Raw genomic sequence first — 15,775 nt, forward strand, 5'->3', positions numbered from 1 at the left:
TTTGAACTTTGGTTCAGTATCACATGCACTAGAAAATGTTTTTCTGTTCGGTTTTTCTCCTTAAACTGTCTGTGCTGCATCACGTGCTTTATCCCACTGCCTGAGATGCTCTGTTTTAGCACCTGTCTCTTTAAGCCTTCTTTCCCAAAAAAGCCCAGTCGGTTCTGAGTGGTCAGTGGTTTTATTATAGCATTACTTGGACATCTTGGACACAGCATATTCGAAATATGCATCTCAGTTGTGAGTTTTAGCTGCAGTTTGAAAACTTTAATAAAATCCTGTTTTGATTCAAAGTAGCAAAATGACAAGCTGCGCGAGCCGTTTGTATATTTGACATGTTAGGGTGAGTTAATCAGAGTATACATGGCTGCATAATAACAGATATATTACTGGAATAATTTTCATTAGCCATGTACAATTATTAGAAATACTGGCATAATGGCAAAAAACAGAATTTTATGTGCATGTTAATGTGGTCATTGTAACATTATATAAAAGACACAGAATAAGCTCAATTTAAGTAATGACATCTGATTTCTGTGTGTCCTTGGTCTTTCACAGGTGACTAACCTGGTGTTCCAGTACCTGAAGATGCTGCAGACACTCGGACCGCAGCAAAGGCACTGCCCCTCACACACACACACACACACACACACACACACACACACACACACACACACACACACACACACACACACACACACACACAAAAACTCAGCAGAGACCCAAAAACTGCCCTTGAACTTGTATATTCTGTCTTTTTGGCACATTGTAGAACAGGAGGTAGTTAATACTGCATTACGGTGGACAGGTTTATGTGCTGGGTGTGTTTGTTTGTAGGCTCATTTATAAATTTATAGCATTTTTTGTTTTTGTTATGTTCCCTAATCTTTTTTAAGGAGTGTTGATGCTGTGACATCTGAGCTTCTGTCTGGGATGCATAAAGGTAATATTTCAGTCTGTTTGTTCACGCTTTCAGAATATATGAAGAGATTCAGAAGATTGAAGCCAACGAGTTTCACTATCAGGAGCAAGTAAGAACAGAGATATTCATGTGCCGCTGTATTTAATGCTTTTTTAATTTGAATTTGTGTTGTTTGTTTGTTTTTTTTTACCAGTCAGAATGATTTCCTCTTTGTCAGATTGACCCTATAGAGTACGTGGAGGACATTTGTGAGAACATGCAGCTGTTCCCGAAAGAAGACTTCCTGACAGGAGATCAGTTGATGTTTGAGTTCGACCCAGAAGTAAGTAGTTTAGTAGTTCGGGGGAGTGAACCAGTTCAGCGTTTTATTCTAAAATCTTATATTTTCTTTTTTTAGATAAAGATGTTAATGAAACGGGTCACAGAAAAGAGGAAAAATATGGACTTTTTTTCTGTCTGATATGTTAATGATTTTATAGCCAACACCTTTATACACCAGAAATATATTTTTCTCGGTGCAGTCTTTGATTGGTGGATGTTATTTTGCATCAGACGCTACACTCTAATTGTGTCTTTGCATATTTTCTGTGATGACAGTAACTTATGTTCTGTTTTGCTGCCTCTTATGGTGATTGACAGCTAAAATTGTTTTCACATAAACAAGTAATTTAGAAGAAAGGGGAAAAAAACTCTCCTCTCTTTGCTGAAAAGTTGACTTTCTCCTTGTGTGTCTGTGTGTGCGTCTATGTGCGCGTGCCTGTCTGCATATGTGTGTGTGTAGGTGATCAGTGGAGCTTTGTCCCTCCTCACCCCTGAGAAAGCCAACCTGATGCTGTTGTCACCAGAACATGAGGGCCAGTGTCCCCTCAGGGAGAAGTGGTTTGGCACTCAATACAGCATGGAAGGTGTGTTTTTTTGTATGTGTGTGTGTGTGTGTGTGTTTGTTTGTTTACTGTCAGTGTAACAGCTCCTTCCCACAATACAGGCATTCAGTGAATACATTGTCTTTTTCCCCTTGTGTGCTGATATTCAGCCTGATATACAATGCAGCCAGCCAGCAGCAGAAATGTCAGCATTTATCTCTGTCTTTTAGAAGGCGAACAATAGTGTTGGAATAGCATTAAAATGATAATAAAAAAAAGTACAAAACCAATATTTCATTTTCCTCGGGATGACGTCCTTAGGTCACTCAATTCCAAACATGAATCTGAACTGCAAATATTCTTTGTGTGGTAATAGATGTTTTCCCTTCACACAGACATCCAGCAGGAGTGGATGCAGCGGTGGACAGGAAATCTGGAGCTCAACAGTGACCTCACGCTTCCCGCTGAAAACAAGTTCATCGGTGGGTGATCAGAAATGTGTGACATTTTTTGCCGACACTAGATATCAAACAAAAGCCAGAGACTGTATCGTATTAAGTTGCTGTCAGCTGTAAATTCAGCACTTATAAACAGAAGGCGGATGATAACGTTATCTCTGAACCTGCCCGGGCAAAGCCTCTCTTCCTCCGGGTATCTTCCTCTTTCTCACTCAGACTCACCCTGAGTCCGGGTCTACAGCTGCCTGTACCTGTGAGCAGCATGATAGCGAGGTGTGCTCACTCTGCAGCTACATCTGGGGACTGAAATGTTCCCAAAAGTACACTACACACTGACTGACAACAAAAAAAACAAACAAAATAACGAATGCTCAACTTGACAGAATCTCAGTCTTCCCAACTGATGATTTGAATCTTGGACTTTCAGAGGGCAGCCCAAGAATAAACTTTGCACACTATGGGTAAAAATAGTGAGTTGTAAGGGCCAAAACTGCTGCAAGTATCTGAAAAGTTGCCAGTTAGACAATCATGAATAAGACTTGTTCCTGCAGTTTGTACTTTGGCTCAGCATTCATCCATCTAGCAGCTACAGTAATCAGATATATTGACCAAATTTGGAGGAACAATGTATTCTGTCGCAGTCCTCCTGTGATTTAATTCCAGTCTGGAGAGACACTTTGCATTTTAAGACATTTAGCATTTTGAAGTGTTATTTTTCCTTTTTTACTCTTTTCTTTTTTGTTCTTACAAATATTTTTTATTAGATTCTATATACTGCATGTATTGCAGCAAAGAAACAAAAACAGAAAAAAAGTAATGTGTAATACAGAACATTAATAGCAAGATATCATCTGAACAAAACTTCTAAGACAGGACATCACATTAAGTGTTTTTTAAGATCTAAAAATAAATAATTGAAATGCTACAATTATCCATGTCCCAAAAGACAGAAAAAGAAAAACTGCAAATGAAAAAATACATAATTATATTGTCATCAAAGGATTAAGACAAGCAGCCTTCTCCCCTTCAAGGAATTTCATGAAACGCCCCCATATCTTAACAAAGATAGAATACTTTTATTTTTTCTTTAATCACAAATGTAAGTTTTTCAAGGGCAACAGAGTGTGACAGACCTGCAAGCCAGGCTTGTAAGAGATTTCCAGGACCTGGCTAAGGTCTGTTTTGCATGTAGTAAACTGTTGATAGTCATTCTTATGCCTTGCTAAGTTTACACATAACAGGAAAAGAAAAGAAAAAATACATAGTTTGAGGCATACAGTTAATTTTATGCATTTAACAGGAAATTCAAAACCTCATCCCGGAAAGCCTTCATGTTTGTGCAGTCCCAAAGGCAAAGGAACAGTGTGCCCTTTATTCCACATTTACATGTGTCGGGGGTATCCAGGTTGAATTTATTTAGCTTTTTTACTATTGTTTAGTTTCCTTAATATCAGTCAACTCATACAAGGAAAGAAAAAGCAGCTTACAAGTGGTTCTGTCTTTACTGGTTGTGTCTGCGCACAGCTGAACTAGCTGTGTGTACAGTGAGCTACTTTTCTCGATGTAAAAGTTTAGCCTAATCGACATTAAGAACAACTTTTAAGCTGTTTGAAACTGTCTCTGTCAACCCTTTGAAACCTGGATCAGAATTAGTTTCGTGTGTTACTTTCAAACGCCTCTCTAAACAAGCGTTTAAACCTTTGAAACCTCAGAAAATTGGCTTGAAATCTTTTGAAAACATGGCTTAAGAGGCTGACAAGAAAATGAATTGAAAAGTACTTAAAGACAGAGAGCGAAAGAGACAGAAAGAAAATATTAGAAAATAATTATTTAACTATAATTATATATTCAAACTGAATTCTGTTTTTAGTTGGGGGGGGGGGGGTTCAAGCCATCTCCTTGTTTTTTTGACCATTTTCTTTTCTTTTTGTGTGTGATAATTTTTAGTTAATTTTTTTGTAACTTTTTACTAATGCCTTTCTACTTCTTAGTGATTTCTTGTGAAATTGTTCATTGACTTAACTATTTAAAATGTTATATCTAGCCAATTTTCTCAGCTTTCAAGGGGTTAATAGTTAAATTACAGATAAATATTTACAAAAGATAATATTAATATCAGTCCTCCAGTGATTTGGCATTGAACTATATATTACAAATGTTGTCTATTTGTCACACTTAGGGGAAAATGATCAAAATAAAGGCTGCAGAGGAGGGAATAGATAAATGGTTATTTTATTCAGCTATTTTTTTTGACAAACCCTGTCACCAACATTAACCACAATGCAACTACCAACAACAGTTTGGTCAGAGAGTTGGTGTGTTAGCTGAGCAGAGGCTAATTTAGCCCAGAGCCGTTAGCCTACAGCGATGAGGAGCAGCTACAGAGGTCTGATAAACTCTCTTCTTCTGCCTTCACTTGAGGCAGTTTATCAGACTTAAAGAAGTACTTCACCCCCAAATGATTATCTGTATGTCAGTGACTCAATTCACGAAGAAAACTTCGTTTTTCTTGCACGCCTCCAGAGTGAACCCAGAGTTAAAAAAAGGCAAACATTCATGATGAATTATAGTCATGGGGGGCAGGTTTAACAACAGTAAAACTTTTATCAAAACATCCATTTACAAACTGTCACACAACTCGTGCAATATAATCCGAGTCTCTCTTATCCAGCCGTACGCTCAGAGCTCCCCAAGACCTGCAAACAGACTTTGATGTGTAAAATTGGTGCACACCCCCTTTTGAAATGACAATCTCTGGTGATGACATGGTTTTCCTTCAGCGTGCTGTATCATTGCCTACCTCAGAAGCAGCTCCTATAATAAACCAGTGGCAGGCAACTGTACTGTAGTAATCCAGTCTGAATGGGGCTTTAGATGTCAGTTTGTTCAAACTTTGCTGAGGATTAGAGCTTTGCTTCTCTGCCCGAACCTGATTGGGTTCGACCCGACCCGCCTGGCTCGGGCAAGGCCAGGCTGTAATTTCTCACTATTTCCTCAGGCTTGAATGAGGTCGAGTTCTCAACAAGTTGACATTTATTTATTTAATTGTTTTAAATGAAACCGATGTCAACTGTCTCCTGCTTAAATGGCACTTTGGCGCTTTGTTTTAATGGACTGAATCAAGAGGGAAAGAGAGGAAAAGGGACAGAAAAATTGGAGAACTGGGGTAAAGAGAAAGAGAGCGCAGGTGAGAGGGGGACAGAAAACAAGAGAAAAAAAGGATGGAAGAGATGTAAATAACATGCATTAGAGAGTGGTGATCATCATCTATGTGCTGTATCACCATCAGCGGGCATACTAGACGCATTGAGGGACGCAGCTTGCTTTGCCGCACCTGTCGTGCACGAGATGACAGACTAACCAGAGGAAGAGAGGAGGGGGAAGTGGTGCAAGAAAACATTGCAGCCCTTAGCTTGTAATATGTGTTTTAATATTAAAAATATATAAAATGTAATATGCTATAGGTCTACTTTTTACAGTACACATTCGGATTTTTAATCAGGCTCGGGCCCAAAATTGCTCTCGTGGGTCAGCCTCAGGTCGGGCTTGGACAGAAACTATGCAGCTTCATATAGAGTCAGGCCGGACTTTTTGGGCCCAATCTAAGTCCTAATGAGGATACATTTTCATATCAGATTTGCTCACCTCAAAGTTCACCATTTTCAACTTTGAAAAGCCCCAAATCCTTCACCGTCAATCTGACAGATGCAAAACATGCTATGCAAATCCAGTAACCTTTGCAGATCGCATTGATTTGGATAATCAGAGTCCATTAATCAAAGGTCAAGATTTTAAGTCAAACAAGGCACCTCTGGTCCAGTTTCTCAGCAAGTTTTCGGGAGTAACGCGTTTTGGCATTGTGCTCTGTGTATAAATTTTGGAAGGCCACAGCAGCACTGATAAAATGTGGAGGAACGATGCCTCTTCACTTATTGGCCCAAGGGTTACTGAATCATTTATTGGGAGGGGGGGAGGGGTTCTTGACAACCAGCTGCATGTTTATCCCAAACTGGACATATTGATTTGTTCAAACTCACACATTATTTATGAGATTGCACCGAGTGGAATTATGATGTTTTATTCTTTCTGCGCATTTGTTCAGCCACTGACTTCACCCTGAAGCCGTCTGACTGCCCAGACACTGAGTTTCCTGTCCGGATAGCCGACAGCGACAGGGGCTGCCTGTGGTACAAGAAGGACAACAAATTCAAAATCCCTAAAGGTAAAGAGTGTGTGTTTGTGTGTGTGTGTGTGTGTGCACCTGTGCTGTGTGCATCATTAAGCATTGTTTCTACAAAGACTTTTGATATCATTAGAGAGTCGTTGACACTCGTTTGTCCTTTTTCCTGCTGCAGCGTACATCAGATTCCACCTAATCTCTCCTGTAATCCAGCAATCTGCTAAGAAGTGAGTTCAGGCTCAAATATGGCCCTGTGAAAATAGTGTTTGTTTTCTTAGCTTTAACGCTAATTAACATCTCTTTCTTTTCTGCCATCCCCTGCGCTCTCTCTCTCTGCTCTTACAAATGCATCCTCTTATCCTTTTCATCGCTTCACTCCTCTTTTTTACTTCCTTCTTACCTTGTGTCCTTCCTTTCCTTCTTCCATCCCTCCTCATCACTCCTTTGTTGCCTTCTTTCTTAACTGCCTCAATTTTTTTTCTCTTCGTCCCCCTCTTTCTACCTCTCCCCGTTGCTTTATCTCGCTTATCGTGTTTCTTTTTTCCCCTTTCTCCTTCCTTCTTATTCCCTTTCTCCTTATCATTTCTCTCATTCTCTCTCTTCCTACTTTCTTCTTTTACCTTTCTTATATCCTTCCCCTTTCCTTCCTCCATCCTTACTCCTTGCTCACTTGTGGCCTTCTCCTTTCTTGCCTCCTTGAGTCTTTCTCTCTATCTCCTTATTTCTTCTGCAACTCATTCTTCTCACCTCCTGTCCTTCTTTGTTTCACCTTTCTCCTCCCTTCTTATTCCCTCTCTCCCTATCTTTTCTCTCTTTCCTACTACTTCCGTCTCTTTTTTTACCGTGCTTTTATTTTTCCTCTTTCCTTCTTCCTCAATCGCTCGTTTCCCTCTCCTCTCTTGCCTGCCTTGACTTTCTCTCCATCTCCTTCTTTCCCCTACAATTCTTTCTTCTACCTCTCCCTCCCTTTCTGTATTTTACTTTCCTGTTTTTGTTTTTTACCTTTCTTCTTCCTCCTTATTCCCTTTCTCTCCATCTTGTCTGTCTTTCTCTAATTCCCTGCTTCAATTTCTTCTTTTTTACGTTGCTTGTCTGCTCTGTCTTTTCTTCCTCCATCCCTGCTCCTTACCTTTGTGTCTTTCTTGCCTGCCTCGATTCTGTCACTTTCCTCTTTCCTCTGCATCTCATCCTTCTCACCTCCATTCCCTCTTTATCTCACTTTTCTCCTTTCCTTTTTCACCTTTCTCTCTCCCATTTCTCCCCATTTTTCATCTTGTTCTCTCTCCTCCTACTGCTGTTTCTTCTTTTACCTCTTCTTTCTTGCCTGAGTCAATTCTTTCTCTTTCCTATTTCCCCTGCAACTCATCCTTCTCACCTCCTTTCCTCTACCTCTCCCTCACTTTTTCATATTTCACTTTCCTCCTTTCGTTTTTCACCTTTCCTCTTCCTCCTTATTCCATTTCTCCTTATCTTTCCTCTCTATCTTTTCTGCTTTTAACTTGATTTTATCCTTCCTCTTTCCATCCTCCATCCTTACTCCTCACTTTTTTGTTGCTTTCTCCTTTCTTGTCTGCCTCAATTCCTTCTCTCCACCCCTTCTCTCACCTTCATCTCATCCTTCTCACCTCCTCTACCTTTCCCTCCTTTTCTTTATTTAATTTTTCTCCTTTCTTTTCCTTTCTCCTTATTCACTAACTTCCACCCCATCTTTTTTCTCTCCCTCCACCTTTACCTCTGTCCTCCCTCCCCTTCAGCGTGGTCTTGTTCGACCTGCTGGTCAACATCCTCGGCCACAACCTTGCCGAGCCGGCCTACGAGGCTGAAGTGGCCCAGCTGGAGTATAAACTGGTTGCCGGTGAACACGGCCTGGTCATCAAGGTTAAAGGATTTAACCACAAGCTGCCTGTGAGTGAAAACATCTGGAGAAACCACACACACAAACAGATACAGATACGATTAAATGCATAAAACCACATGCTGATTAATACGCAGACACAAATACATTATGCAGTAAATATACTATTTCACAATAGTAAATATCCCCATTGTGCACCAGATACTGTAACTTAATACATTTAACATATTTCCCCTGTTTGTTCATTACATGTACAAAACTATTGTAAAATCACTCAAGTAAGTATTCAGTACCACTCACACCTTTATCAGTGATTATAAATCATTCATTAAAGCTTCAGTTGGTCACTTTAATAAAAATAAGTTTTTGTCACATTTGATGAAACATGATGTCCAAATCAGTATTCAAATGCTTCATTTTTGTTTTTGTTTTTTTTATTACATATACATACATACTACTATTCCATATTACCCAAAAAATCCCAAATAGTCCTTGAAAATAATAGATAGTAATCCAAATTAAAAGCCAATAGTCTGTCTCACGTAGTAAGAGTATGTGAGACAGATATTCTGTGAAAAAATATTGTTGATCCTCCTCCTAATGCTTCTGAAGGCATTTGCAAGAATCCACAGCAGCTGAACCAAAACAACCAAGGCACTCCAAAAGTGTGAAAAACATGAAAAAAGGAGGAATTACATTAAAAAGCCTTTATGGCAGTGGCTAAATCATCAGAAAAGCCAGCATATTTCGATATTTTAGTGTACTGTTTAGCTGGAAAAAACCCACTGGTTGGAGTAAACTTCTTATTTTACAACTAAACAGTGCACTAAAATTAGTTTCTGAAAACATTATAGGTGAGAAATTGCACTACCAGGTTACCGACTATAACTTTAAAGATTTATAAATCATCATAATAGACACAGACAATCATAATTTGCCCTTGATAAGAAATACTGGACATTTTTTGGTGGAGGATATTCTCTGATATTTATCACACAGTGGCTTCCAAATAGTTGGTCTTATTATTGGCTTTACGGTGATCAATAAAGTATTAAAGGAATGGTTGCACATTTTTGACAACACACTTATTTGCTTTCTTGCTGACAGTTAGATAAGATTGATACAGCTCTTGCAGACTGGTATCAATCTTTTAATTTCAAACTTTAGCAGAAAAGCCCGAAACATATTTCCCAAAATGTCAAACTATTCCTTTAAGACTAGATTCATACACAACGACTCTTCCTGCCTATTTTTTAAACTACTTTTCAACAGTTAGTCATGATGCACACAGATGTGATTGTTTTCATGCGTGTTAATGATGGTAATTCTTCATCTTGTCCATCTGTCTGTCTCTCCATGTCTCTCTTCAGCTGCTGTTCCACCTGATCATCGACCACCTGGCTGATTTCTCTGCCTCGCCTGATGTCTTCAGCATGTTCACAGAGCAGCTCAAGAAAACTTACTTCAACATCCTCATTAAACCTGAGAAACTCAGCAAGTGAGTTGTTTACCTTCTGTCTTCTGACATTTCCAGTTCACTGTCTGACTCATCTTCAAGTCTATGATGCCTTCTAGTGGTGAAACGGCTCTGAATAGAAAAACCTGCTCCTCTTGTGTCCTCCTTTCACTCTCCTCTCTCTCAGGGATGTGCGTTTGCTGATCTTGGAGCACTCCCGCTGGTCCATGGTGGAGAAGTGTCAGGCTCTGACGGCCGGTCTGACCAGCGATGAGCTCATGGACTTCAGCCGCGAATTCAGGGCCGAGCTGTACGCAGAGGGACTGGTGCAGGGCAACTTCACCAGCGCTGTGAGTGGACAACGTGCACACAGACAAGTAGTTTGATTAACAGTGTTCCCACAGTTATGGAATTTTAATGGGCAACAGTGAAATTTCTAGCACCTGTGTATAACCCCAAAGAAATGCAAAATGACCAATAAGAGATGCAAAACAAGCACAAAAAAATGCAAAACAAGCACAAAAAAATGCAAAACAACCCCAAAGAGACACAAAACAACCAATAACAGATGCAAAACAATAACACGGAAAACAAAACAACAACCCCCAAAGAGACACAAAAGAGATGTAGAAGGTCCAATAAGAGATGCAAAAAACACCAAAGAAATGTTCATGACCCCATAGTGATACAAAACTACCACAAAGAGATGCACAATGACCGATAAGAGATGCAAACCATCCCACAGAGATGCAAAGCGACCACAAAGAGATGCAAAACTCCCCCAAAGAGACATAATGACCGATAAGAGATGCAAAATGACCCCAGAGAGATGAAAACCATTCCACAGAGATGCAAAACTACCACAAAGAGATGCATTATGACCGAAAAGAGATGCAAAACAACACCAGAAGAGACCCAAAACAACTCCCAAATAGACGCAAACAACCCTTAAGTGAAGAGAAAAAACATCCATGCAAAGGGCCGCACTAAAACATAAAGAGACACAAAATTACCCCCAAAGAGACGCAAATTCAGATGTGTTGATACGTGTGATACATTTTTTTCCCATCACGTATGTTTCTTTATTTTCTACGTGTTCTCTCTCACAAATTATGTTGGAATAGAGTTTGAATCTGATACGTCTGAAAAATATAAATCCTCCTGTAGTCATGGAAAAGTTTTGAAATTTTATCCATGAAAATTCGTGGGAACCCTGGATTGACAAAAAATTGTTGATAATAACTAACGAATCAGTTAATGTTCGTGTCTGCATTTGCATCACTTGATTCTGAGTGTACCTGACGTTCTGTCGTGTTTTTGCCGATTTCCTCTCCTCACTCTCTTATCTCTACCTGTTCATTATCCTTTATTGTATTTTCTCTGCAGGAGTCGGAGCAGTTTCTGCAGTATGTCACAGAGTAAGTCGGCTATTACACCGAATGCACGCACTAATGAGAAAACCAATACGACACAATCAAATGGATTTGTTTGCCGCCATGCACAATAATTTGCATCAGCTTCAGTTGTTCACTTCATGATTCCCCTTTCAGCTTATTCACTTTTTCCTTTCACACCCTGCTCTCAAACTTCTTTTCCTCCTCCCCTCACCTCCTTACTTATTTTGTTCTCTCTTTACCCTTTCCTTCATCCTCCCTTTCTCCTGTTTTGTCCTACTTTTCCCCTGTGGCAGAAAGTTGCAGTTCTCCAAGCTGCCAGCAGAGGTGCCGGTGATGTTCAGAGTGGTGGAGCTCCCTCTGAAGCACCACATCTGTAAGGTCAAATCACTCAATAAGGGAGACGCCAACTCTGAGGTCACAGTTTACTACCAGGTACAACCTCATCTTTCATATCTTCGACATTAAACGTGTTATGAAATAACATCATCTATTTAATGCACACTATTTTTCTTAATCTCTTCTTTTTATCCAGTCTGGACCAAAGCTCTTGAGGGAACACACACTGATGGAACTGTTGGTGGTGCGTTTTTACATCTATTTTATTTCCTTATTAACTGTGTCATTCCTCTGTGCTTGACTGAGTTTTTGTCATTCAGATGCACATGGAGGAACCCTGCTTTGACTTCCTACGGACCAAAGAGACTCTTGGGTGAGTGTTACTATGTTTTCAATAAAATGTTTGCTGTTTTTTAACCTTTTGAAACCTGTATCAACATCACTTTTCTTGCGCTGCATTCAGACGTCTTCTTGAAATATGAGCAAAGCTGTTTGCTTTCTTCTGAAAATTAAAGGCATTAAGCAACTAGGCAAGAACTGTTCTGCAAATTGCAAGAAATTAGCAAATTAAAAAAAATTTAATTATAAATCTTTAAAAACTCGATAATAATCACAATTATATACTTGTTATTATTTTACAGAATTATTACTATTTTAGGCACTTTTCAGGTCATTTCCTTGTTGTTGTTTTTTATTTGTTTGTTAATTTGTTTTTACATTATTTTTCTTTGGGTTTTTCTAATTTTCAGGTAATTTTCTTGGACATTTTTTACAATTTTTATTTTGTGCAAAGTTTTGGGTTATTTATTTTGAGGCTGCTTTTACCTATGTTTTTGTCTGTTCCTGTCTTTATTGTGGATTGTTATTATGCTTTCCAGACAAACAAACTGTGATGTCTAAGCCTGCACTGAAGGAACAGTTCACCCCCAAATAAAAAAAAAAACATATTTCACCTCTTACCTGTAGTGCTATTTATCAGTCTGGATAGTTTTGGTGTGAGTTGCCGGGTGTTGGAGATGTCAGCCATAGAGATGTCTGTTTACTCTCCAGTATAATGGAACCAGATGGCACTCAGCTTGTGGTGCTCAAAGTGCCAAAAAATACATTTGAAAAACTCAACAGGAATGGCTCTTTCTAGAAATCATGACCCAGTTACTCAAGATAATCCGCAGACCTTGGTGTGAGCAGTTTAATGGGAAATCGACAGCACTTATATAGCACTTTTTTAGTCTTCCAACCTTTCAAAGCGCTTTTACCCCAGGAGTCACATTCGCACACTGCTGGCCGAGGCTACGGATCAGGTGCCGCCTGCCACTCAGTACTCAGTCACAAGCACTCACACACTGATGGAACAGCCATCAGGAGCACTTTTGGGTTCAGCATCCTGCCCAAAGATACGTTTACTTTTTACTTTGACTGTAGGAGCTGGGGACTAAACCGTCCCCGATTAGTGGATGACCTGCTCTACATCTGAGCCACAGTGGCACATGTTTCATGCAGGAGCTATTTTCTTTCCACAAAACTACACCTGCCAACCATATCACCACACAGAAGGAAGCATGCATCAACTTATGGACAAGAGGCTAGTGTTGATGTAAATATCAAGCTGCTGAGCTGTAATGTTGGCTAGCTCAGTGGTGCTTGGTGAGCTAGCACTAAATGCATGCTTCTTTCTGAGCGGTGATACGGTTGGCAGGTGTAGTTCGGTAGAAGGAAACTAGTTCCAACATGAAACTGCCCACAACACTGGAATATCTTAAGTAACAAGGTCATGATTTCTGGAAAAAAAACATTGCTTTTGTGTTTTTTTAAATCTATTGTGGTGGAAATTTATGGTCATCATTAATTTCACATCTTTACATATACCACTACTACTCCATATTTTATTTCTTGTCTTAACCTGTGTATGAATCAGCTAACTTAATGACACATTTTAGGTCACTGTAACAGGTTGAGTTACCCCGGCTTCATCCTAGAAGAAGGACGTCGAAATTTCTGTTTATTGAACAAACATGTTTTTATTGAAGCTCGATCAGATTATTTAAGGTAATGGTTAAAAATCAGGAAGAGTAAGGTCTGCTCTGATTGGTGTGTTAAAAAGGACCGGCCCCTATGAGAAGTTATATACTATCTGTCAAATGTGGCATGCTTCATTTGCTCTGCAAACCAACTCAGGTCTTTGATTAAAGATCTTTATATTTCTCTTTGAGTTAAAGTTAAGTACACTACAGTATTTTTTGGGGGGCACTTTGAGCCTTGTGTCATCTAGTTCCATTATATTAGAGAGAAGGCAGACATTTCTACAGCCGATATCTCCAACACTCACACCCAAACAATCTAGATTGACAAATAACACTACAGGTAAAAATATGTCATTTTGATTCTGGGGTAAAATTTCCCTTTATTTGCTCTAGCTATATTGGGATAATGTTTTTCACATAGATCCAACATTCATTTTGTCTCTTCTGTTAATTACAATGTGTTTAAATTCCAATTTCCTGCTTTTCAGACTGTTATTTTTATGAAGGAAGGAATTTGACTCTGGTTTTTTTGCATTGCTCTCAATGAACTTGCACAGAAATATACAAAACATCTGCAAAAACAAGGACATCAAAGCTAAACAAATAAAGGTAAAGAACACAAGAGTGCAAAATAGAGAAAGTCAGGACAGGTGGGACTTTAGCTTCTGGCAAATGTAACACATTTTCTTTTTGATCCATCTCTGTTTATCTGCTTCTCAACATCTTTCATCCTTGCTGTCTTTTTTTCATGTCCCTCTCTGCAGGTACCATGTCTACCCCACCTGCAGGAACACCTCAGGCGTTCTGGGTTTCTCTGTCACCGTGGAAACACAGGCCACAAAGTTCAAGTGAGTCTGCAACGCAATCGTAACCTTTCATTCGCCCAAGAGCAAGATACGATTTATCTTAACCGCTTTTCCCAAAACCAAGGTACAATTTATCTTACTGCTCACCCAAACCCAAGCTTCGATTTATCTATCTGGCCCTGGAAAGAGAGGAGCGGGTGGAACTGATAAATGACTAAAGGAATCAAATACAGCCTATAGCCTATAATACATCTCTTACCTCTCATGAACTTTTTTTCTCTTAGTACTGAGCTGGTGGAATTAAAGATTGAAGAGTTTTTGGCTTCATTTTGGGAGACGCTCAATTCGCTGACTGAGGAGGCCTTTAATACTCAGGTCTGTGTCTGTGTTTGTGTGTTATTTTGTGCATTTGTGAGTTTACCCCATTGTTATGCAAAAGCAGAGAAGTTAGAGCAAATTATACAAAAAAGTTTTGGAATAGTCGAAGGTTTGTTTTCAAGTTACTCTGGTGGATTAAAACATGTTTCCTAACTATGTGAGACCCAGCTGCACAGTCAGGGCTACTGTTGCATTTCAGATATTCGTGGAAGTCAAAAATGTGTGTTGAATCCCTGCGTACTGTTTGTGTGTGTGTATGGGCGCATGTGTTTGTGTGTTTGGTGCAGGTGACTGCTTTAGTGAAGCTTAAGGAGTGTGAGGACACACACCTCGGGGAGGAGGTGGACAGAAACTGGGCCGAGGTGGTTACACAGCAGTTTGTATTTGACAGGCTCAACAGAGAGGTGAGGACAACGCACGCACGCACGCGCACGCACGCGCGCGCACACACACACACACACACACACACACACACACACACACACACACACATTGAGCAAAACAGGCAAATTAAATGCATCAGGGCTGTACCATATTGTTTGAAGCTTCAAAGCATCACAGTTCTTTTGTATGTCTATTTATTATGTTTTTTCTGCACCGTTGCAAATAAAGATTAGGCTACTCTGATATGAATATTAATATACTATTTGTAGAATTACGTTCCAGTGGTGACTGTGTCGCATTTAGTAATGGGCTGGTTGACCCACAACCCACAGATCGGGTGGGTTTGGGTAAGCACACTTGAAAATATTATGGGTTTGGGCAGGCTGGAGGTGGGTCAAAAAACTGACAAAGAAGCACTCCAAGTTAACATTTAACAACTTTGCACGCAATAGTCCACCTTCCACCTTCCCTTCTATTCTCTCTGTCACTCTCTCTCAAAACATGCACAACTTGAAGAACACTGGAGCGCTCAGTCTTTACAACAGTGCTGCTGTAATGCATTAAATTTGTGTGTTATGCAGTCATTTATGTGATTGATTAAAGTACATTTTTCCCGTTCGGCTCTCTTTTATTTTTTCAGCATGATAATGTTAGAAAATATGACAACCGACATTCAAAGCTTCAGTCAAACACCTCAATAATAATAATAATAATAA

At 39.6% G+C, this 15,775-nt stretch overlaps 1 protein-coding gene across 1 annotated transcript in view; it reads left to right on the forward strand.

The window, feature by feature from the left end:
* LOC121953842 (nardilysin) overlaps positions 1 to 15,775 on the forward strand; it is a 40,828-nt gene that overhangs the window by 22,955 nt on the left and 2,098 nt on the right. Inside the window, exons 14-30 of the mRNA XM_042501083.2 lie at positions 562 to 620; positions 980 to 1,034; positions 1,143 to 1,247; positions 1,707 to 1,830; positions 2,184 to 2,270; positions 6,349 to 6,468; positions 6,602 to 6,653; positions 8,181 to 8,331; positions 9,652 to 9,779; positions 9,925 to 10,087; positions 11,124 to 11,155; positions 11,428 to 11,566; positions 11,667 to 11,714; positions 11,791 to 11,843; positions 14,256 to 14,339; positions 14,582 to 14,672; positions 14,963 to 15,079. Of these exons, the coding sequence (XP_042357017.2) occupies positions 562 to 620; positions 980 to 1,034; positions 1,143 to 1,247; positions 1,707 to 1,830; positions 2,184 to 2,270; positions 6,349 to 6,468; positions 6,602 to 6,653; positions 8,181 to 8,331; positions 9,652 to 9,779; positions 9,925 to 10,087; positions 11,124 to 11,155; positions 11,428 to 11,566; positions 11,667 to 11,714; positions 11,791 to 11,843; positions 14,256 to 14,339; positions 14,582 to 14,672; positions 14,963 to 15,079 (1,608 nt within the window). The remainder of the gene's footprint in view (positions 1 to 561; positions 621 to 979; positions 1,035 to 1,142; positions 1,248 to 1,706; positions 1,831 to 2,183; positions 2,271 to 6,348; positions 6,469 to 6,601; positions 6,654 to 8,180; positions 8,332 to 9,651; positions 9,780 to 9,924; positions 10,088 to 11,123; positions 11,156 to 11,427; positions 11,567 to 11,666; positions 11,715 to 11,790; positions 11,844 to 14,255; positions 14,340 to 14,581; positions 14,673 to 14,962; positions 15,080 to 15,775) is intronic.

Source organism: Plectropomus leopardus, chromosome 14 (assembly GCF_026936395.1).
Source record: "Plectropomus leopardus strain MGB_pleo_1.0 chromosome 14, ASM2693639v1, whole genome shotgun sequence".
Lineage (NCBI taxonomy): Eukaryota > Metazoa > Chordata > Actinopteri > Perciformes > Serranidae > Plectropomus > Plectropomus leopardus.